General features: G+C 45.3%; 2 protein-coding genes across 3 annotated transcripts in view; one reads left to right on the forward strand and one right to left on the reverse strand.

The window, feature by feature from the left end:
- Positions 1 to 14,855, forward strand: part of COL4A2 (collagen type IV alpha 2 chain) — a 538,879-nt gene that overhangs the window by 220,258 nt on the left and 303,766 nt on the right. The gene's annotated exons all lie outside the window — the stretch shown is intronic.
- The window catches only part of COL4A1 (collagen type IV alpha 1 chain), a 141,652-nt gene continuing 135,522 nt past the window's right edge, over positions 8,726 to 14,855 (reverse strand). For both annotated transcript variants that reach the window (XM_049099369.1, XM_049099368.1), the window contains exons 50-52: positions 13,449 to 13,563; positions 11,847 to 12,019; positions 8,726 to 10,085 (exon numbers count right to left, since the gene is read on the reverse strand). In XM_049099369.1, the coding sequence (XP_048955326.1) occupies positions 10,004 to 10,085; positions 11,847 to 12,019; positions 13,449 to 13,563 (370 nt within the window). In that variant the 3' untranslated portion in view covers positions 8,726 to 10,003. The remainder of the gene's footprint in view (positions 10,086 to 11,846; positions 12,020 to 13,448; positions 13,564 to 14,855) is intronic.

The raw sequence follows: 14,855 nt of genomic DNA on the forward strand, positions 1-14,855 counted from the left end.
GAAACCTTCCCCAAGCGGCAAGGACAGGAAATCATGTGGGAGAGTTTTCTGCTGAAAGCAAGCAAGGACTGGGGGGGGGTGGGGGGAGGCGGGGGGCCGGGGCTGGAAAGGATTGATAAAATGCAGAATGGAATCTCGGATCTGGATCTCGGAAGTCACCTGCTGCTCTGCTTTAAACAGAAGGCTAGAAAAGGCATTTCCTGACAGTGGCTGGGTGACTCAGGTTCTCGGTGACTCAGCGCGGCTCCTGGTGGCTGGGGCGGGCAGGAGGGAGGCCAGATGCTGCGGCAGCCGGAGGCGAGGTCCTGGGAGCGCGCAGCTATTTCGGGCCAGGAAAGGGGACGGGAGCTCAGGAAGTACAAATAGGGCGTTAATGACAGGAAACACTCCCCACACGGAGCGTGGGGACGATTCAGAAGTGCCAGGACCAACCTTTCCCGGCACCCAGCACGCATGCTGGGGCAGGAGGGAGGGGCGGCCAAGCCCTCCTGCAGGGATGCTGCAAGCCAGCTCTGGGAGGGCTGCGTCAGCCCTCCAGCCCTGTCTCCAGCCCGCAGGCATGGGTGCTGCTGGTCAGGAGCCCCACCACTGCGGGGACAAGCCTCCCTCCAGCATCCACTGAGCTCCTCAAGCACATTTATCTGTAAAACTTGGCTAGTTTGTTTCCCTGATTCCAAAGCTTCATTTTTAGCCTGGAGAGAAAATGATAAGTTTTTGACTAATAAATTACAAATAAATGTGAAATAGCTGAATAGCACGGAAACAATGCCCTTGAGGCCATGTCTGTGTCCTCGGAGCAGTGCCCAGGGAGGAACCCAGGGGTGTCCCCTCCCCGTCCTACCTCTACAGCCAGGTGTCCCCACCCAGTGCCAAAGTGTAAGCACAACACAGAGACAGTTCGGTAATGGACACAGGAGGAAAGGGTACTGGAATCAGAATCGTTTCAAAACGTGTTCTGAGAAGAACTGGCTGGATGGTGGGTAATAAATGCAAAGCTTTAAATGCAGCAATGGACCATCTCTGTTCCTATATCCAGAGAGCTGGGAGAGGACTTGGCAGGACAGGAGGAGAAAGCCCTTTCAGGCAGCCCCAAGAAAGATGGAGCATAAACAGAAAAATGTATATTCCAGAAGTTACTGAATAGGCTTGCAAAAATATTTTTCCCTCTATATCTTTAAGAGTTACTCTCCTATCTCTGGCATGAGAGATGCACATGTGGTTTGCAAGTGAGAGAGGAGGGGCTCGAAGTCTGGAAGCTCACTGCCAACTTGTCATCCTTCAGGGCCCTAATTATTGACTATTTCCTGCATCCAGGGCTTCCCTTCCAGGTGATCTGAATTTGTAAGAGGAGATAGGTTTTACTGTTTTGTCTCCTCTGGGGCTCAGGAGAGGACCTGAAGAGTAGGGGTGCTTAATAAACGTTTGCTTGGTTACCTCCATGGGACACATCATTTCCATTTGTGAAGCCTACAGAGGACAAAGTGAAATGAGACAGACATAACTCACATGGTGGGAAGGACAAAGCACTTCTTAAAATGTGACTTGAAGACATCTCCGATCTAGAATAACAAAGGTTGGAGAGGCTGGCTGGGTCCTACCCATAAAAGGTAGGAGGATGTTCACAAAATCCTAGATATCTGAAAGTGGCTCCAGGAGGCACCTTTTCATTCTGCTGAGTGATCATCTTAGATCTAATGAAACTAAGTGCTTTTTGCATTGTGGGGATTAAGTTTAGGGAAGACCGTCATCCAAGTGGAAATGATACTGAAAGGAGAAGGTCCTCAAAATGATTTAGACAAAAATGTGGGTGGAAGACACAGATAGAGGGAGGAAATGGTCTCCAGCCTGCACTCCTCGAGGCAGGAGGGTGTGCTGTGACTCTGTGCCTGGCCTCGCTCAGGGACTGGATGAGTGAAGATCTTGCCTCTGCACTTCCCTGGACACATTTCTCATTTACTCTCATCTCTCATTTCACCTTCAAGGGCACATTCTCAAGTAGGCAACTCTCATGATGCCCACTTGTCGTCTGACCCTCATCCCACACTCATCTTTTGCATGACTGTGGTTTTCAGATCTATAACCTCATTTTACATACCTGAAAAGTTACAGGTTTCTCCCAGAATGATTTTTTAACAGAAGAGTTCTTAAGAGGTTGATATTGTTCATTTCTATTTATCCTATTCCTAACCCGGTAGCTGGGAAACAGGAAGCACAGTATATGAATGATGGAGAGGTGGAAAGATGGGTGGATGGATGAATGGATGGATGCAGCAAAACAGGTTTTTCCTTTTCCTATAAATTCCTCCCAGCCTAGGATTCTGGTTCAAAAGAACTGCAACATAAAAATGACTTAGGTTATGCAGATCTCTGTGAGATTATATATCTTGCCCAAGGTTGTGAGTTTGTAAGTGGCAGGGTCAGAATCTGAATTCACATCTGTCTAGTTCCATGAGTACAATAGAATGACCTTTGGATCAAATACAGATTATCAGAGACAGACCCACCATCTGAGCCCTAGGACACAAGAGGTCTCTTATGAAGATAATGGTCCCAAAATGAGCATAAGCCAATGGGTACTATTTTTTAAAGATTTTATTTATTTATTTATTCATGAGAGACACACAGAGAGGCAGAGACATAGGCAGAGGGAGAAGCAGGTTCCCTGCAGGGAGCCCGATGCAGGACTCAATCCCAGGACCTTGGGATCATGCCCTGAGCCAAGGGCAGACGTTCAACCACTGAGCCACCCGGTGCCCCAAGCCAGTGGATATTATTGACAGCACAGTAACTTATAACCAAAAAAGTGTTTGGGAAGAGCTAGCACATATCTATTAACAAAGAAAAGCTCCTGTGTAATCATCAACTAAACCAATGAATTACAACACATTCGAGCGCTAGAAACAAGAGTGAAAAAATGTTAAAGTCAAGCAAAGTCCAATCATTTGTTCCTCTTCTGTGCATCACCATCATACTCACCACCATCAAAACTAGTACTCTACGCTTCTAAACTGTGATCACATTGGTACTGGTACCAGGTGAGATTGAGTAAGCGCACCCTGGCCTGTCTCTCCCACCATGGAGCAGCTATCAGAGGAATAGTAGCAGACAGACTGGTGAAGAAAACCGGGTTTTCTTCATACTGGGTTTAGACATACCACTGGGTTTAGACATACCACCAAACCGGTGGGGGAGTTTACTATATTTCTCCTTTGCTCCTGTCCTCCTGTCCAGGTGTGGCTGCAGTCACAGAAAGAGTGCAGAGAGTGACGTAAGTAAAGACCATGATTTTTTAGACAATCAAAAAGAGGAAACTCCAAAAACTGGAAAATAATGGGGAGATTACATGGAGGATAGGCCTTGACAAGAAGCCTGCAAAGTAGTGTATAAATGCTTAGACTTGTCTTGGTTCTGTGCAGACAAAGCTCTGACTCCAAGGAGCATGCCAACGACATTGAGGACCGACCATACCACTCACACCCCAAGAGGCACAGAGTGGCCCTGACGTGGGAGAGATCCAAGTGGCACTGCAGAAACAGATCTGACCTGGAACCACAGACCATGGGAGCTAAGCTGGGACCTGGAGTCTTGAACCTGACCAGATCAATGTCTTGCCAAATATATCAATATTTCCCATAGGAGAAATACATAAATCCACAGGTTCAAAAGGTTCTGAGAATCCAGTTCATGACCAGACATGTCATAATCAATAATATGAAAATTGAAGACAATGAGAAATCTTAAAAGTAGCCAGAGAACAACACATTATTTATAGGGAAGTAATGATTCAAGTGGCTGAGGATTTATTATACCATGACCAGTGTGCTGTATCCTGGAAATGTGAGACTGGCCCAACTTTTGATCATCACTGTTGTCTACAATATTAACAGTCTAAAGAAGAAACCTCTCATAACCATAACAGTTGATGCAGGAAAAGACTTTGACAAAATTTAACATCCACTTATGATAAAAACTCTGAAGTATAAAGGCATCTATATAAAAACCTACAGTTAACATCAAACTTGATGGTAAAAGACTAAATGCTTTTTCCTTAGGATCAAAAACATGGGAAATATGTCCGTGCTTACCATTCCTATCCAACATTGGACTAGAAGTGCTAGCCAGTGCAAAAAATCAAGGCAAAAAACAAAATGGGCACTAGAGTAGGGAAAGGAAAGAACAGAACTGTCCCTATTCATAGGGAACATGATTGTCTATGTAGAAAACCCTAATAAAGCTACCAAAAAATCCTCCTGGAACTATAAATTAAACTTGGGAATGTCACGGGATCCAAATCAATATACACACAAAAAAACAATCGTATTTCTACATACTATATATGTACAATTGGAAATAAAAAATTTTAAAATAATTCTACTTACAATGGCTCTTAAAAAATATACATTCAAGTATAAATCTAACTAAAATGTACGGTCTGTATGCTTAAAACTATGAAATGATAATTAAAATACCAAAGAAGATCTAAATCAACGGGAAGACATACCATGTTGTTGAAATGTAAGATTCAGTCAAATTGGCAATTCTGATGAATAGATTTAATAAAATTCCGATCAAATTCCCAGAAGGATTTTTCCATAGCCAAATCTCAAATGTATATAGGAAAGCAAAGAAATTAGAATTGCTAATACAATTTTGAAAAGGAAGCACAAAGTAGAGGAATCACACCAACCAATGTAAAGACTTACTTTAAAACTAAATTAATCAAGCTTTACTTTAAAGCTAAATTTAATCAATTAAAGCTTAATCAATCACTGCCTTGGTGAAGGGCGTCACAGAGATTAATGAAACAAACTAGAGTCCAAGAAATAGACCCACACAGAGCATTGGCCATTAGTTTTGACAAAGATGTAAAATCAATTAAGTGAAGAAGTGGTAGCCATTTTCAATAACTAAACAATTGGATACCTGTACACAAAATAATAAACCTTAATCTAAAACTTACATTCACTTAAAAAACTAGTCAAAATGGATCATAGAACACATGTATCTATGGCCAGCTGATTTTTGGCAAAGTGTCAAGACTATCCAATGGGAAAAATATCATTTCTTTAATAAATGGTGTAAGACAACAGGATATACACAAGCAAAAGAGTGAAGTTGGTCCCCAATCTCATGCCATATACAAAAATCAACTCAAAGTGGACCAATGACCTAATATAAGAGCTAAAATCATAAAACACAGAAGAACATACAGGTAAATGTTCACAGCCTTGGATTTGGCAATTCATTCTTTGATATAAGCATGAGCGACAAAAGAAAAATAGATAAATTGTACTTAATCAAAATTGCAAAATTTTGTGCATCAAAGGACATTATCAAGAAAGTAAAAATACAACCCACAGGATCGAAGAATATATTTGCAAATCATGTCTGTGAGAAGGGTGTAGTATACAGAATAAAGAACGCTTACGAAAAAAAATTTTTTTTCCAGTGGACACAGAACCTGAAACTCTTCAAAGAAGATAAATACGTGGCCAATAAGCACATGAAAAGATGCTCAATATGATTAAGGATTAGGGAAATGCGAATCAAAACCACAGTGAGAACCACCTCACACCCGGGAGTAGGGTTATAACCAAACACCAGAAAATAGTAAGGGTTGGTGAGGATGCAAAAAAACTGGTGCTGTGGCATATTGTTGGTGGGGGTGGAGAATGAATTGTCCAGCTTCTGCGGAAATAATCTGAAGTCTCCTCAAAAAGTTAAACATAGAGTAACCATAGGATTCGCCAATTCCACTCCTCAATACATACTCCAAAGATCTGAGAACAAGGATTTAATACACATGCACACACGTTCAGAGCAGCACTATTCACAATAGCCAGAAGGTCCCAACAGTCCACACCCAGCACTGGATGAATGGGTAAACTGTGTATATCCATCCAATGGAAATTTTTCAGCCATAAAGATGAATGAAGTACTGCCATGTACTACGGTGTGGATGAACGTCAGAAACATTAGGCCAGGGGAAAGAAGTCGGACACAGCAGTCACACACTGAATTGCCCAGAGTAGGAAAATCCATAATCAAAAAACAGACTGGGGATTGACAGGGGTTGGGAATCATTGCTGAATGGGCTCTGGATTTGAGATGATGAAAATACACCCAGTTTGGGAAATGGATGTAGTAAATTCCCATTGTAAATGTACTAACTGCCATTGAATTGTTGACTGGTGGTGAGTTTTAAGTTACGTGAATTTCATCAATTAAAGACATTTGAAAATGGATCACAGATCTAAATATACTCAGTAAAACCATAAAGCTTTTAGAAGAAAACAGGAGAAAATCTTAGTGACCGAGGGGTAATCAAAAAGTTCTTAAACATAATACCAAAAGCATGTCCCGCAGAAAAGATATTGATAAACTGGACACCACCAAAATGAAAAACTCTTACTCTGTGAAAGATACTGTTAAGAGAATGAATCTGCAAATCACTGATCTAGCAGAGGACTTGTAAGCAGAATATCAAAGAATTTTCAAAACTCAACAGTAGGAAGAGAAACAATTTTTTAAATGAGCAAAGCTTCATAGATACTTCAAAGAAGAGGAAGTGTTGATGGCCAAAAAAATTCATGGAGATCGTCAACATCCTTGGCCATTTGGGAAATGCAAATTGAAAGCATGGCTAAATGCCACTACATGTTACAATGACTAGCAAAAAAATACTGACAATCCCAAACATCGGGAAGAATGTGGTGCAATTGGAGCTCTTGTACATTGCTGGAGTAAATATAAAATGGTACAGCCCCTCTGGAAAACAGTCTGGCAGTTTACATACTGTCAAACATACAATTACCCTGTGACCTGGCAATCCTAGTCCTGAGTATTTACCCTGAAGAAATAAAGACTTATGTTCACATGAAAACCTGAACATGAATAAACATTCATAATCACCAAAAACTGGAAAGATCCCAAATGTCCTTTGACAGGTAAATAGACAATGCGCGGCACATTTATATAATTCCACTCAGTGGGGCACCTGGGTGGCTCAGTCAAGTATCTACCTTTGGCTAAGGTCATGATCTCAGGGTCCTGGGATCGAACCCCACCGTTAGGCTCCCTCCTCGGGAGGGGGGGGCTGCTTCTCCCTCTCCCTCTGCCCCTCCCCTTTGACTCATGCTCTTTCTTTCTCAAATAAAATCTAAAAAAACAAAAAACAAAAAATCTCACTCAGCAATAAAAGGGAATAAACCACAGATGCCACAATATTTTTGGAGGACTGTCAAATGCATCAAATTGAATGGAGGATGGTCTCAAAGGTTACACACTCTGTTATTCCGTTCTTGAAGAGACAAGTCATAGTGATGGAGTTCGGTGGTCAGGCTTCCACAGGGCAAGAGCTCGAGGGGGGCATTTCAGTGTGAACAGATTCTGATTATGCTTACATGAACCTATACATGTTACAATTCATAGTAGTGTCCATCAACATAAGTCAATTTTACTGTAGGAGAATTAAAAAAATTAAACATAAAACCTGCTCTTGGAATTACAGATATAAAATGCACAGGATCTAAAGGTTGGGATTCAAGGTGTCATCACCTTCTTTGCGCTTTCCTAGGTACACCAACCTGTATCTAGTAACTAATGACTTATAATAAATTAGTTTTATACATAGAAACAAAATGCTCCCAAATGGCTTCCATATGGAGGTGCTCCGTATCTGTGACTTCACAGTAGGAGCCAAGCCTGATGATTCAGTGTTCTCTCCTGTCCCCTCCTATATATTAACGAAAGCAAATGAACCCTTTTCCTGTTTCATCACAGATGGGTGGGAGTGACCAAAACTAGACCTTAAGTGAGGTTTCCTGATCAAGCACGTGAGGTCATGTTCATCCACTGTCCCACTCCATCCCACTACAGCTGTGTCAGGTGTGATAACCAAGAACATTGCAATATTTAGATCTTTTTCCTCAATACGCAGGGTCACACTCATTCCCCAGGGATAATGTCTTGATCAAGTGTAAACTGAAACTTCGAGCACCAGAGAAAAAGAATCTGCCACGTAATACTTGGAATCCAATGCTCCACCTAACACCTATCCATCCCATAGCCATCATCTCGGTTCTAACTTCCAACACCCCATTGAGTCTGCTTTGATTTATTTATTTATTTATTCATTCATAATATTATATTTATTTATTTGAGAGAGAGAGAGAGAATATGAGTTGGGGGGGAGGTGCAGAGGTAGAGGGAGAAAAAGGCTCCCCGCTGAGCAGGGACCTCCAATGCGGGGCCCCATTCCAGGACCCTGGAATCATGACCTGAGCTGAAGGTAGACACTTAACCAACTGAGCCACCCAGGTGCCCCTGAATATGCTTTGAATATAGCTGGATATATATGTTGTTCACCTCTGTTTATCTATGTCGTTCATCTCTAATTATCTTATATCCAACCAGGATTTGAAAAGTGGCAAATCCTTGGTCTACATACAATGGATGCATGGGTGATGGATGGATGCATGATGGATGGACGATGGATGATGGTTGCCTGGATGGACAGAGGGGAGGGAGGGAAGAAGGGCAGAAGAAGAAGACCAATCATTCTTTTTTGCAGTAGTTTCTGTAAATTATGACCAGTCTGGCTGTCATTTGGAAGAACTGCAAAATATATATAATCTAAGGTAGGCACGGCTTACCAATTTATCATAGGCCTGTGCAGTGACTTTTAATGTTTCTGTGGCAATACTGGCAACAAATTAATAAAAGCTTAATTTTTATACAAATAATTTTATTACAAATTTGAATTTTTAAGAAATACACATTTAAGGAAATTACATAAAAGGCCTTAGTAGTCTTAGAAACGTTTTGGAGACTTTTGGTGAAATGTCATTTCAGGCATAGTGGTCAATCCATCCGTTCCCTGCTGACGTTTGCACAGCGCTTGCCAAAATGAGGAAGCCCCTCAAAGGAGCTTCCACTGGGATACTGACACTAAGATTCTACAGAGCTGTTTTCCACATCAGGCTGCAGAATGAGGAATACGAATAAAACGAAGGCCTTTTACGGTTGCTGGTTTTTGAAGTCAAGTCATTCAGTTGTGATTAGTGTTTAAAACCCTGAAGATATTTAATACAGTATAAAAACAAAAAGCTCAAAATACATGTTTCATGGTAATAGACACGCTCAGGAACCCGGGTTTGGCTTTGGCGATACACGAGTTTTGGTTTGGAGGTGAACAGTAAGAACAGATGTTTCCATTCAACACCCGTGTGTTTAAAAATCTATGTGAAAGGACAACACAGTCTTTTCAAGGAAGAAACTATGTAAGCTTTATTTTAACAGTGGAAATGAAACGAAAACTTGACCTGCCTAATTGCTGACATCTATATAAATTACTAAAATATATATATATTTAATTTCTGCCTACTTTTGGACCATCTTTATTCCACAGGAAATTCGTGATTTCTGCAAAAGCAGCTGCATAGTACCACACAGAGCAGAAAGACCTAAATTTATATTTGGGGGTTGGAAGATACAGCCGCTGAGCCCGCCGTGCCGTGGGCAGGTCCGAAACACTGCTGTTACATGACCGCTGTTTGTACAGACCCAGCTCGACAGTGACACAAACAAACATCCCGACTGGGAGTTGAAAATGCACCTGTTATAATACAAGAGTGAAAACGGGCATCCGCACAGAATGGAAGGCCCCGCACACCTCCTAGCACCCTTTGGTTTTCTGATGGAGTTCTCACTTTACACATCAGCGCACCGGATTGTAGAACAGACTTACACTTTTATTTCATCAAAAGTGCCATTTGGTATGTCACTATGACAGCTTATCATGGTCTTTGTTTCTCCTTCAGCAAGTAGAGGCCACCGAAGCAGGGTATGTTAGTTACGCAAATTCCTATAAGGCACTTTACGGTTTTCATACTGGACAGTGAGGTACACAGGATATATTTCTAGGGTTCGTTGCTGTTAAAAAAAAGAAGGGGAAGAGGAGGGAGTAGCACCATGTTGATCGTTAGCTGAGGGCCGGGTTTCATTACGTTCTTCTCATACAGACTTGGCAGCGACTGACGTGTGTGCGTAGCTCTCCTGCCTTCAAGGTGGATGGCGTGGGCTTCCTACAGGGCAGAAACCAGCCGTCACCCCCACAGCTCAGCAAGGCAGGGGAGTTCCTGGGGCCCCCCCATCTCCCAGAGATCTCCCAGGGGCTGGGGTCGGGGGGCAAGCCGGTGACGAGCAGCAGACAGCATGCTGGGTGTCACCTGCCCTCACAGTGATCAACAATCACGTGTGCCCTCTGCCCCACCCTACCCCATCCAGACCGTGAGGCTGGAGGCAGCCGTTGTGCATGCCAGGGAGGGCACAGATACAGCCACCCCACATCTGCTCCATCCAAAGTCTGAGCCACTCTGAGCCACTCCCACTGTGCCCCTGCCTCCTTGGGCTGTGACTTCCCCCTCCATCCTCTCTCCTCAACCACATCATAAACTCCTCCGGGGGAAGAAGCTACTCTCCTCTGTGACCCTTCACACACAGACTAAGTGCTCATGAAATACTGGCTGAATGGTGTGATGAGCAATGAATCTGGAATAATTAACTAGACCTTCAAATACTTATATAAGCTTTTGCTGGATTCTATGCAGGTAATCTGACTGGAGGCCAGAGGGAAAGACGTTTAGTGTCCCAAATGCTCCCTTGATCCTAGGGATACTACCCTTGATCTACCTGAATTTGACTGTGAGAGAGCTGAAGTCTGATTCTAATAAAATTAAAGCAGCCATTTAATAAAAGTAACTTGTCCTAAAATTAAGGCTGCTTATTTGCAACTTCTGTGAAAATCTTATTGCCCCCAAATTAATTATTTAAATTATTGGGATCTCATCTAATCTTTAGTTCATTGTGCCAGGCTGCTGATTCCAAAAAAAATAAAACCAAAAAACAACAACAACCCATTATGAACCCTATAACAGAAGCCCCAGGACCTGATACACCCGCCAAGTGCTCAATTAGGTAGCTGATGTCTAAGCGCTATCCCGAGAGTTGATGTCGACCTTCCAGTTGCCTGAAAAGTCTCGTGTGAGCTACTGACTAGGCACCTGGTACTTTTTTGGTGCTTAAAATATTACAAGTAGAGACACTCTTGCTTTGCCTTTTATGACCTAACTTAGGAAGAGTCAGGCTCACAGAAGAGTTCCACAACATTCTCTCTGAAAAGGCAGACAGAGAGGAGTGTTTCCAGGGGGCAGCAGTCCTTATTTCAGGGTCCCTGCACCTGCCCCAGCAGGGCTGCACGAACAGGAGGTGTGTGGGTGCTCCATCCACCCCCACGGTGGGCGCTGGGCTCCGCTCTGCCTTCAGCAAGCTCAGCAGCCCTCAGGGCCATTGTCTCGGCGGCAAAGTGCAACCGTAATGGGAAAGAAAAGGAAAGTCTCCCCTGTCGCATTCAGAGCGCTTGGGCTGAAATTAGTTTTTATTAGCATGAGTCTACCAAACAGTCTGCTTACATCCCCCAGAGCTCGGCCAACACACACACTAGAGTCAGCATGACAGCTGCCAGGGGAGCAAACGTGGCTCTTTCCTTGCTCACTCACTGGTAAAAGCGTATTTTTAAACGCTCTGTTTGAAGAGGCCAAGGGCTCCAGCTACACTCTGGTGAATCCCCCTGCAATGGATTCACAACCCTCTCGCCAATGAAAGAAGGGAATCTGTCACCTAGGCTCTGCCCTAGATGTGCATCTGGGCTCCTGTGCGCAGAACAGAAGCGAATACTCTCTGCTGCTGGTGGAAGGCGCATTCCTAATTACTGGTTGACAACCCTCTTTAAGGCTCCGTAGGAGAGGGGACATGTGTCCTGAAGCTGCACAGGGGCCCCGACTTACTTGAACATCTCGCTTCTCTCGATAGTGGCGAGCCAGAAGCTGTAAGCATTGGCGTAGTAGTTGCAGGTCCCACGGCCGTGGCACTCGATGAATGGCGCACTTCGAAACTCTTCCAGGCAAGACCCAGGAGACGCAAGGGCTTGGCCAGAACCTTCGGCGCCGGCGCTGGTGTGCTGTGGGGTGGCCGTGAGCCGGGAGTCAGGCCCCTGCCTGCCAGCCACACGGGGCCTCACGACGCCCGGGGAGGAGCCAGGGTGCCCCCCATCCCCAACCGCAGTGAAGCCTCGCACGGGTCATCGTAAAACACACCCGTGCCCACACTGCCCTCTGCCCACAGGCGGTTCCTGCGCGGAACACCGTGACCCAGAGCCAGGACTCCACCGCTGCTCCTCCCCTAACAGGACGCAGCCAGCCCAGGTTCATTAGGATTTAAAGAAATGCTGTCCTCACTATTTATTAGGTTTGAAACACTGAAACCTCCTCTAACCTGGGACGGAAGAAAGAGCCAAAATGTGTAAATGATTTTTGGAACCAATACATGTGAAAGCACACTTTCTAATCAAAGGTATACAGAATAATTAAAACCCTGTATTTGCTGCATTAGATGCTAAGTGTCCTTTTCTAAGGTACAGAACAATCATCTCCTGCTCTTCTTTGAAAAGAGAAAATTTAAATAAGAGAAAGAAAAGAGTAACAGCTATTGTAACTGTTAAAAAGCACTTGTGTCTAATGGGTTCGAGCAGGAGCGACCTGTGCTCTGAAACCAGGCCTGTCAGATGAACGACCCAAAATGAGATAAGACATCCCCAAACCCGCCATGACTGTTGTTTCAGACAAGAACATTTCAGAGCCACAAAGCTCTGAGGACTAAGCTAACACCCTCCATTCCCACCTGAGGACTGAAGGATGCTACAACATTCTGGGTCTGACCACGGTTCCGGTTTCAAGGCAAAGCACCCAGGCCAGAGCCCCTGCACTTCCTCACAGGCCCTCAATGGCTGGGAAGGGATAGAGAACTGGTTTTCTCAAACACCACTATTTTGGTGGGGCTTGTGGAGAGGCAAAAGGAGCCTCAGGGGCCATGTATGGCCGGGGGAGGGGGGGTGGGAAGGGGGTCTGCTACAAGCTGACCTTATGGGTTCAGAGCTTTTGTACATGCAACCACTACTTTAAATGGTGCAATAAAGTCAGACTGGTGTTTCAGGGGTGGTACATCAGGGACTGGTGATCAGGCCAGCCCAATGACAGGGAAGCAGTATCCCCCTGCATGAAAGGTTTGCCCCCCCGCCCCCAATGCCCCTCGCACTCCACTGCTTCTGCTTCAGGCGTGTGCAGGCTGTGTACTGTCTCCTTTCCTCCTGGGGAGACACTCATTGTGGTGTCTCCACCACCTGGTCCTAGAGTAGCCACTCAAGAGGCAGGAGACAGCTCTGGCCAGGCGCTGGGATGCCTGCTGTCCGCAGCAGGGCAGGCCAGGCCACAGGGGAGGCTCTGGACTGGACTAGCCAAGCCTGAGGACTGAGGATAGGGCTGCAGAGGGAGGAGGCGGGGTTATTAGTGGGCGGCTTTGCTGGGAAGGAGGGGGTTTCCCAAAATGCTCACCATCACGAAGGAGTAGCCGATCCAGAGGGAGGACCAGCCGCTAGGGCACTGCGGGATCTGAATGGTCTGGCTGTGCACAGCCATCACCATGGCTGGCGCCTCACACACCGCGCACCTGGAAGGCACAGAGCACAGAGCCTGAGCACGGCCGCGGGGACTGCGGGGACGACGCAGGACGAAGTCTCTTCCCTGTGCTCTCACCCAGCCTCTTGGCTCATACTCTCTGATCCAGCTTCATGCTGATGACATGGCAAACGTGCCCAAAGCTCAGACTCTGCAGTGTGGAGCCCTCAATGGTTTTACAAGCCCCTCCTGTTGCTAGAACATCCACACCCAACAGGTGTTTAACCACCTGGTTTGTGGGATGGGGGACATCTGAAGGCCAGGCTGTAAAGTGGCCATCTCCCAAAAGGACTGGGGGCCGCGGACTTGTATTTTCTCCTTTGCACATTCCAGTGTTCTTCAATTTTTCAAAAGTGAGCATGGATTTCGGCAAGCACAATGAACACTTCAGACACAAGAGTTGGTGAAACTCAAGTGCTACCACTTCCAGAAGTCAGCTGAGAATCACCTTCAGCAGAAGTCCACGGTGACAGAGTCACTGACAAATCCTGCATCTGAGGCTGGATCCAGGCATCCTGGATCTGGGAGCCCCGGGAGCTTCGGACTCCTTCCAGCCTCACAGCCAGCAGAGCAGCGGGGAGACCCTGCCCCGGGCTGGGACACTGCAGCTGGAGCGCCTCCCCTGGAACCTGCTCCTGGACAGGTGCTTCTGAGCTCGACTGGCTGACACCTGGCCACTGGCACGGCACCCAGGAACCCAAAAGTAAAGCAACACAGGCTCTCCTGACTCAGACCTGCCCAGGTTAGGAAACTCTTCGGGGGCAAGATAACGTTTTGTGAGAGAAAAAAAAAGTTAAAACACCCGTAGGCACGTAATTACATTCAAGTCACAAAACTAACGAGTGTTAGCAATGCTGATAAATGACTATAAATGGTGTTAATAATTACACCTAGTTATGCTGGAACATTTGCATGAAAATGGATGGAGAGGGGGTAGAGGCCTAAATTAGTCATTCGATTTTCCATGGATGTGTGTGTGTGCGTGTGTGCACGCAATTTTCTATTTTATTCGCACAAGTGCAGATGAATTAAAAGGCTCAGTTAAACAACAGTTACTGAAATTGGCCTTATACATCTGCTACCATCTGTCTGCCAGACACAGAAGCCAGAAATAGAGTGTGGCGGACCGAGCTTGGTGTCAAGCTCTCTCTGGGCTGGGCGGCTCATCGAGGAGGGGATCCTGGCACCATCCGGGCAAATGGACAAGAGAACAGAGTCACAACAGGAAGAGCTGGAGGGTGCCTTGAAATTCAGATGGTCCATTCCCCCGTGTTATTCCTGAAA

The sequence above is a fragment of the Canis lupus genome, chromosome 22 (genome assembly GCF_003254725.2).
Source record: "Canis lupus dingo isolate Sandy chromosome 22, ASM325472v2, whole genome shotgun sequence".
Classification (NCBI taxonomy): Eukaryota; Metazoa; Chordata; class Mammalia; order Carnivora; family Canidae; genus Canis; species Canis lupus.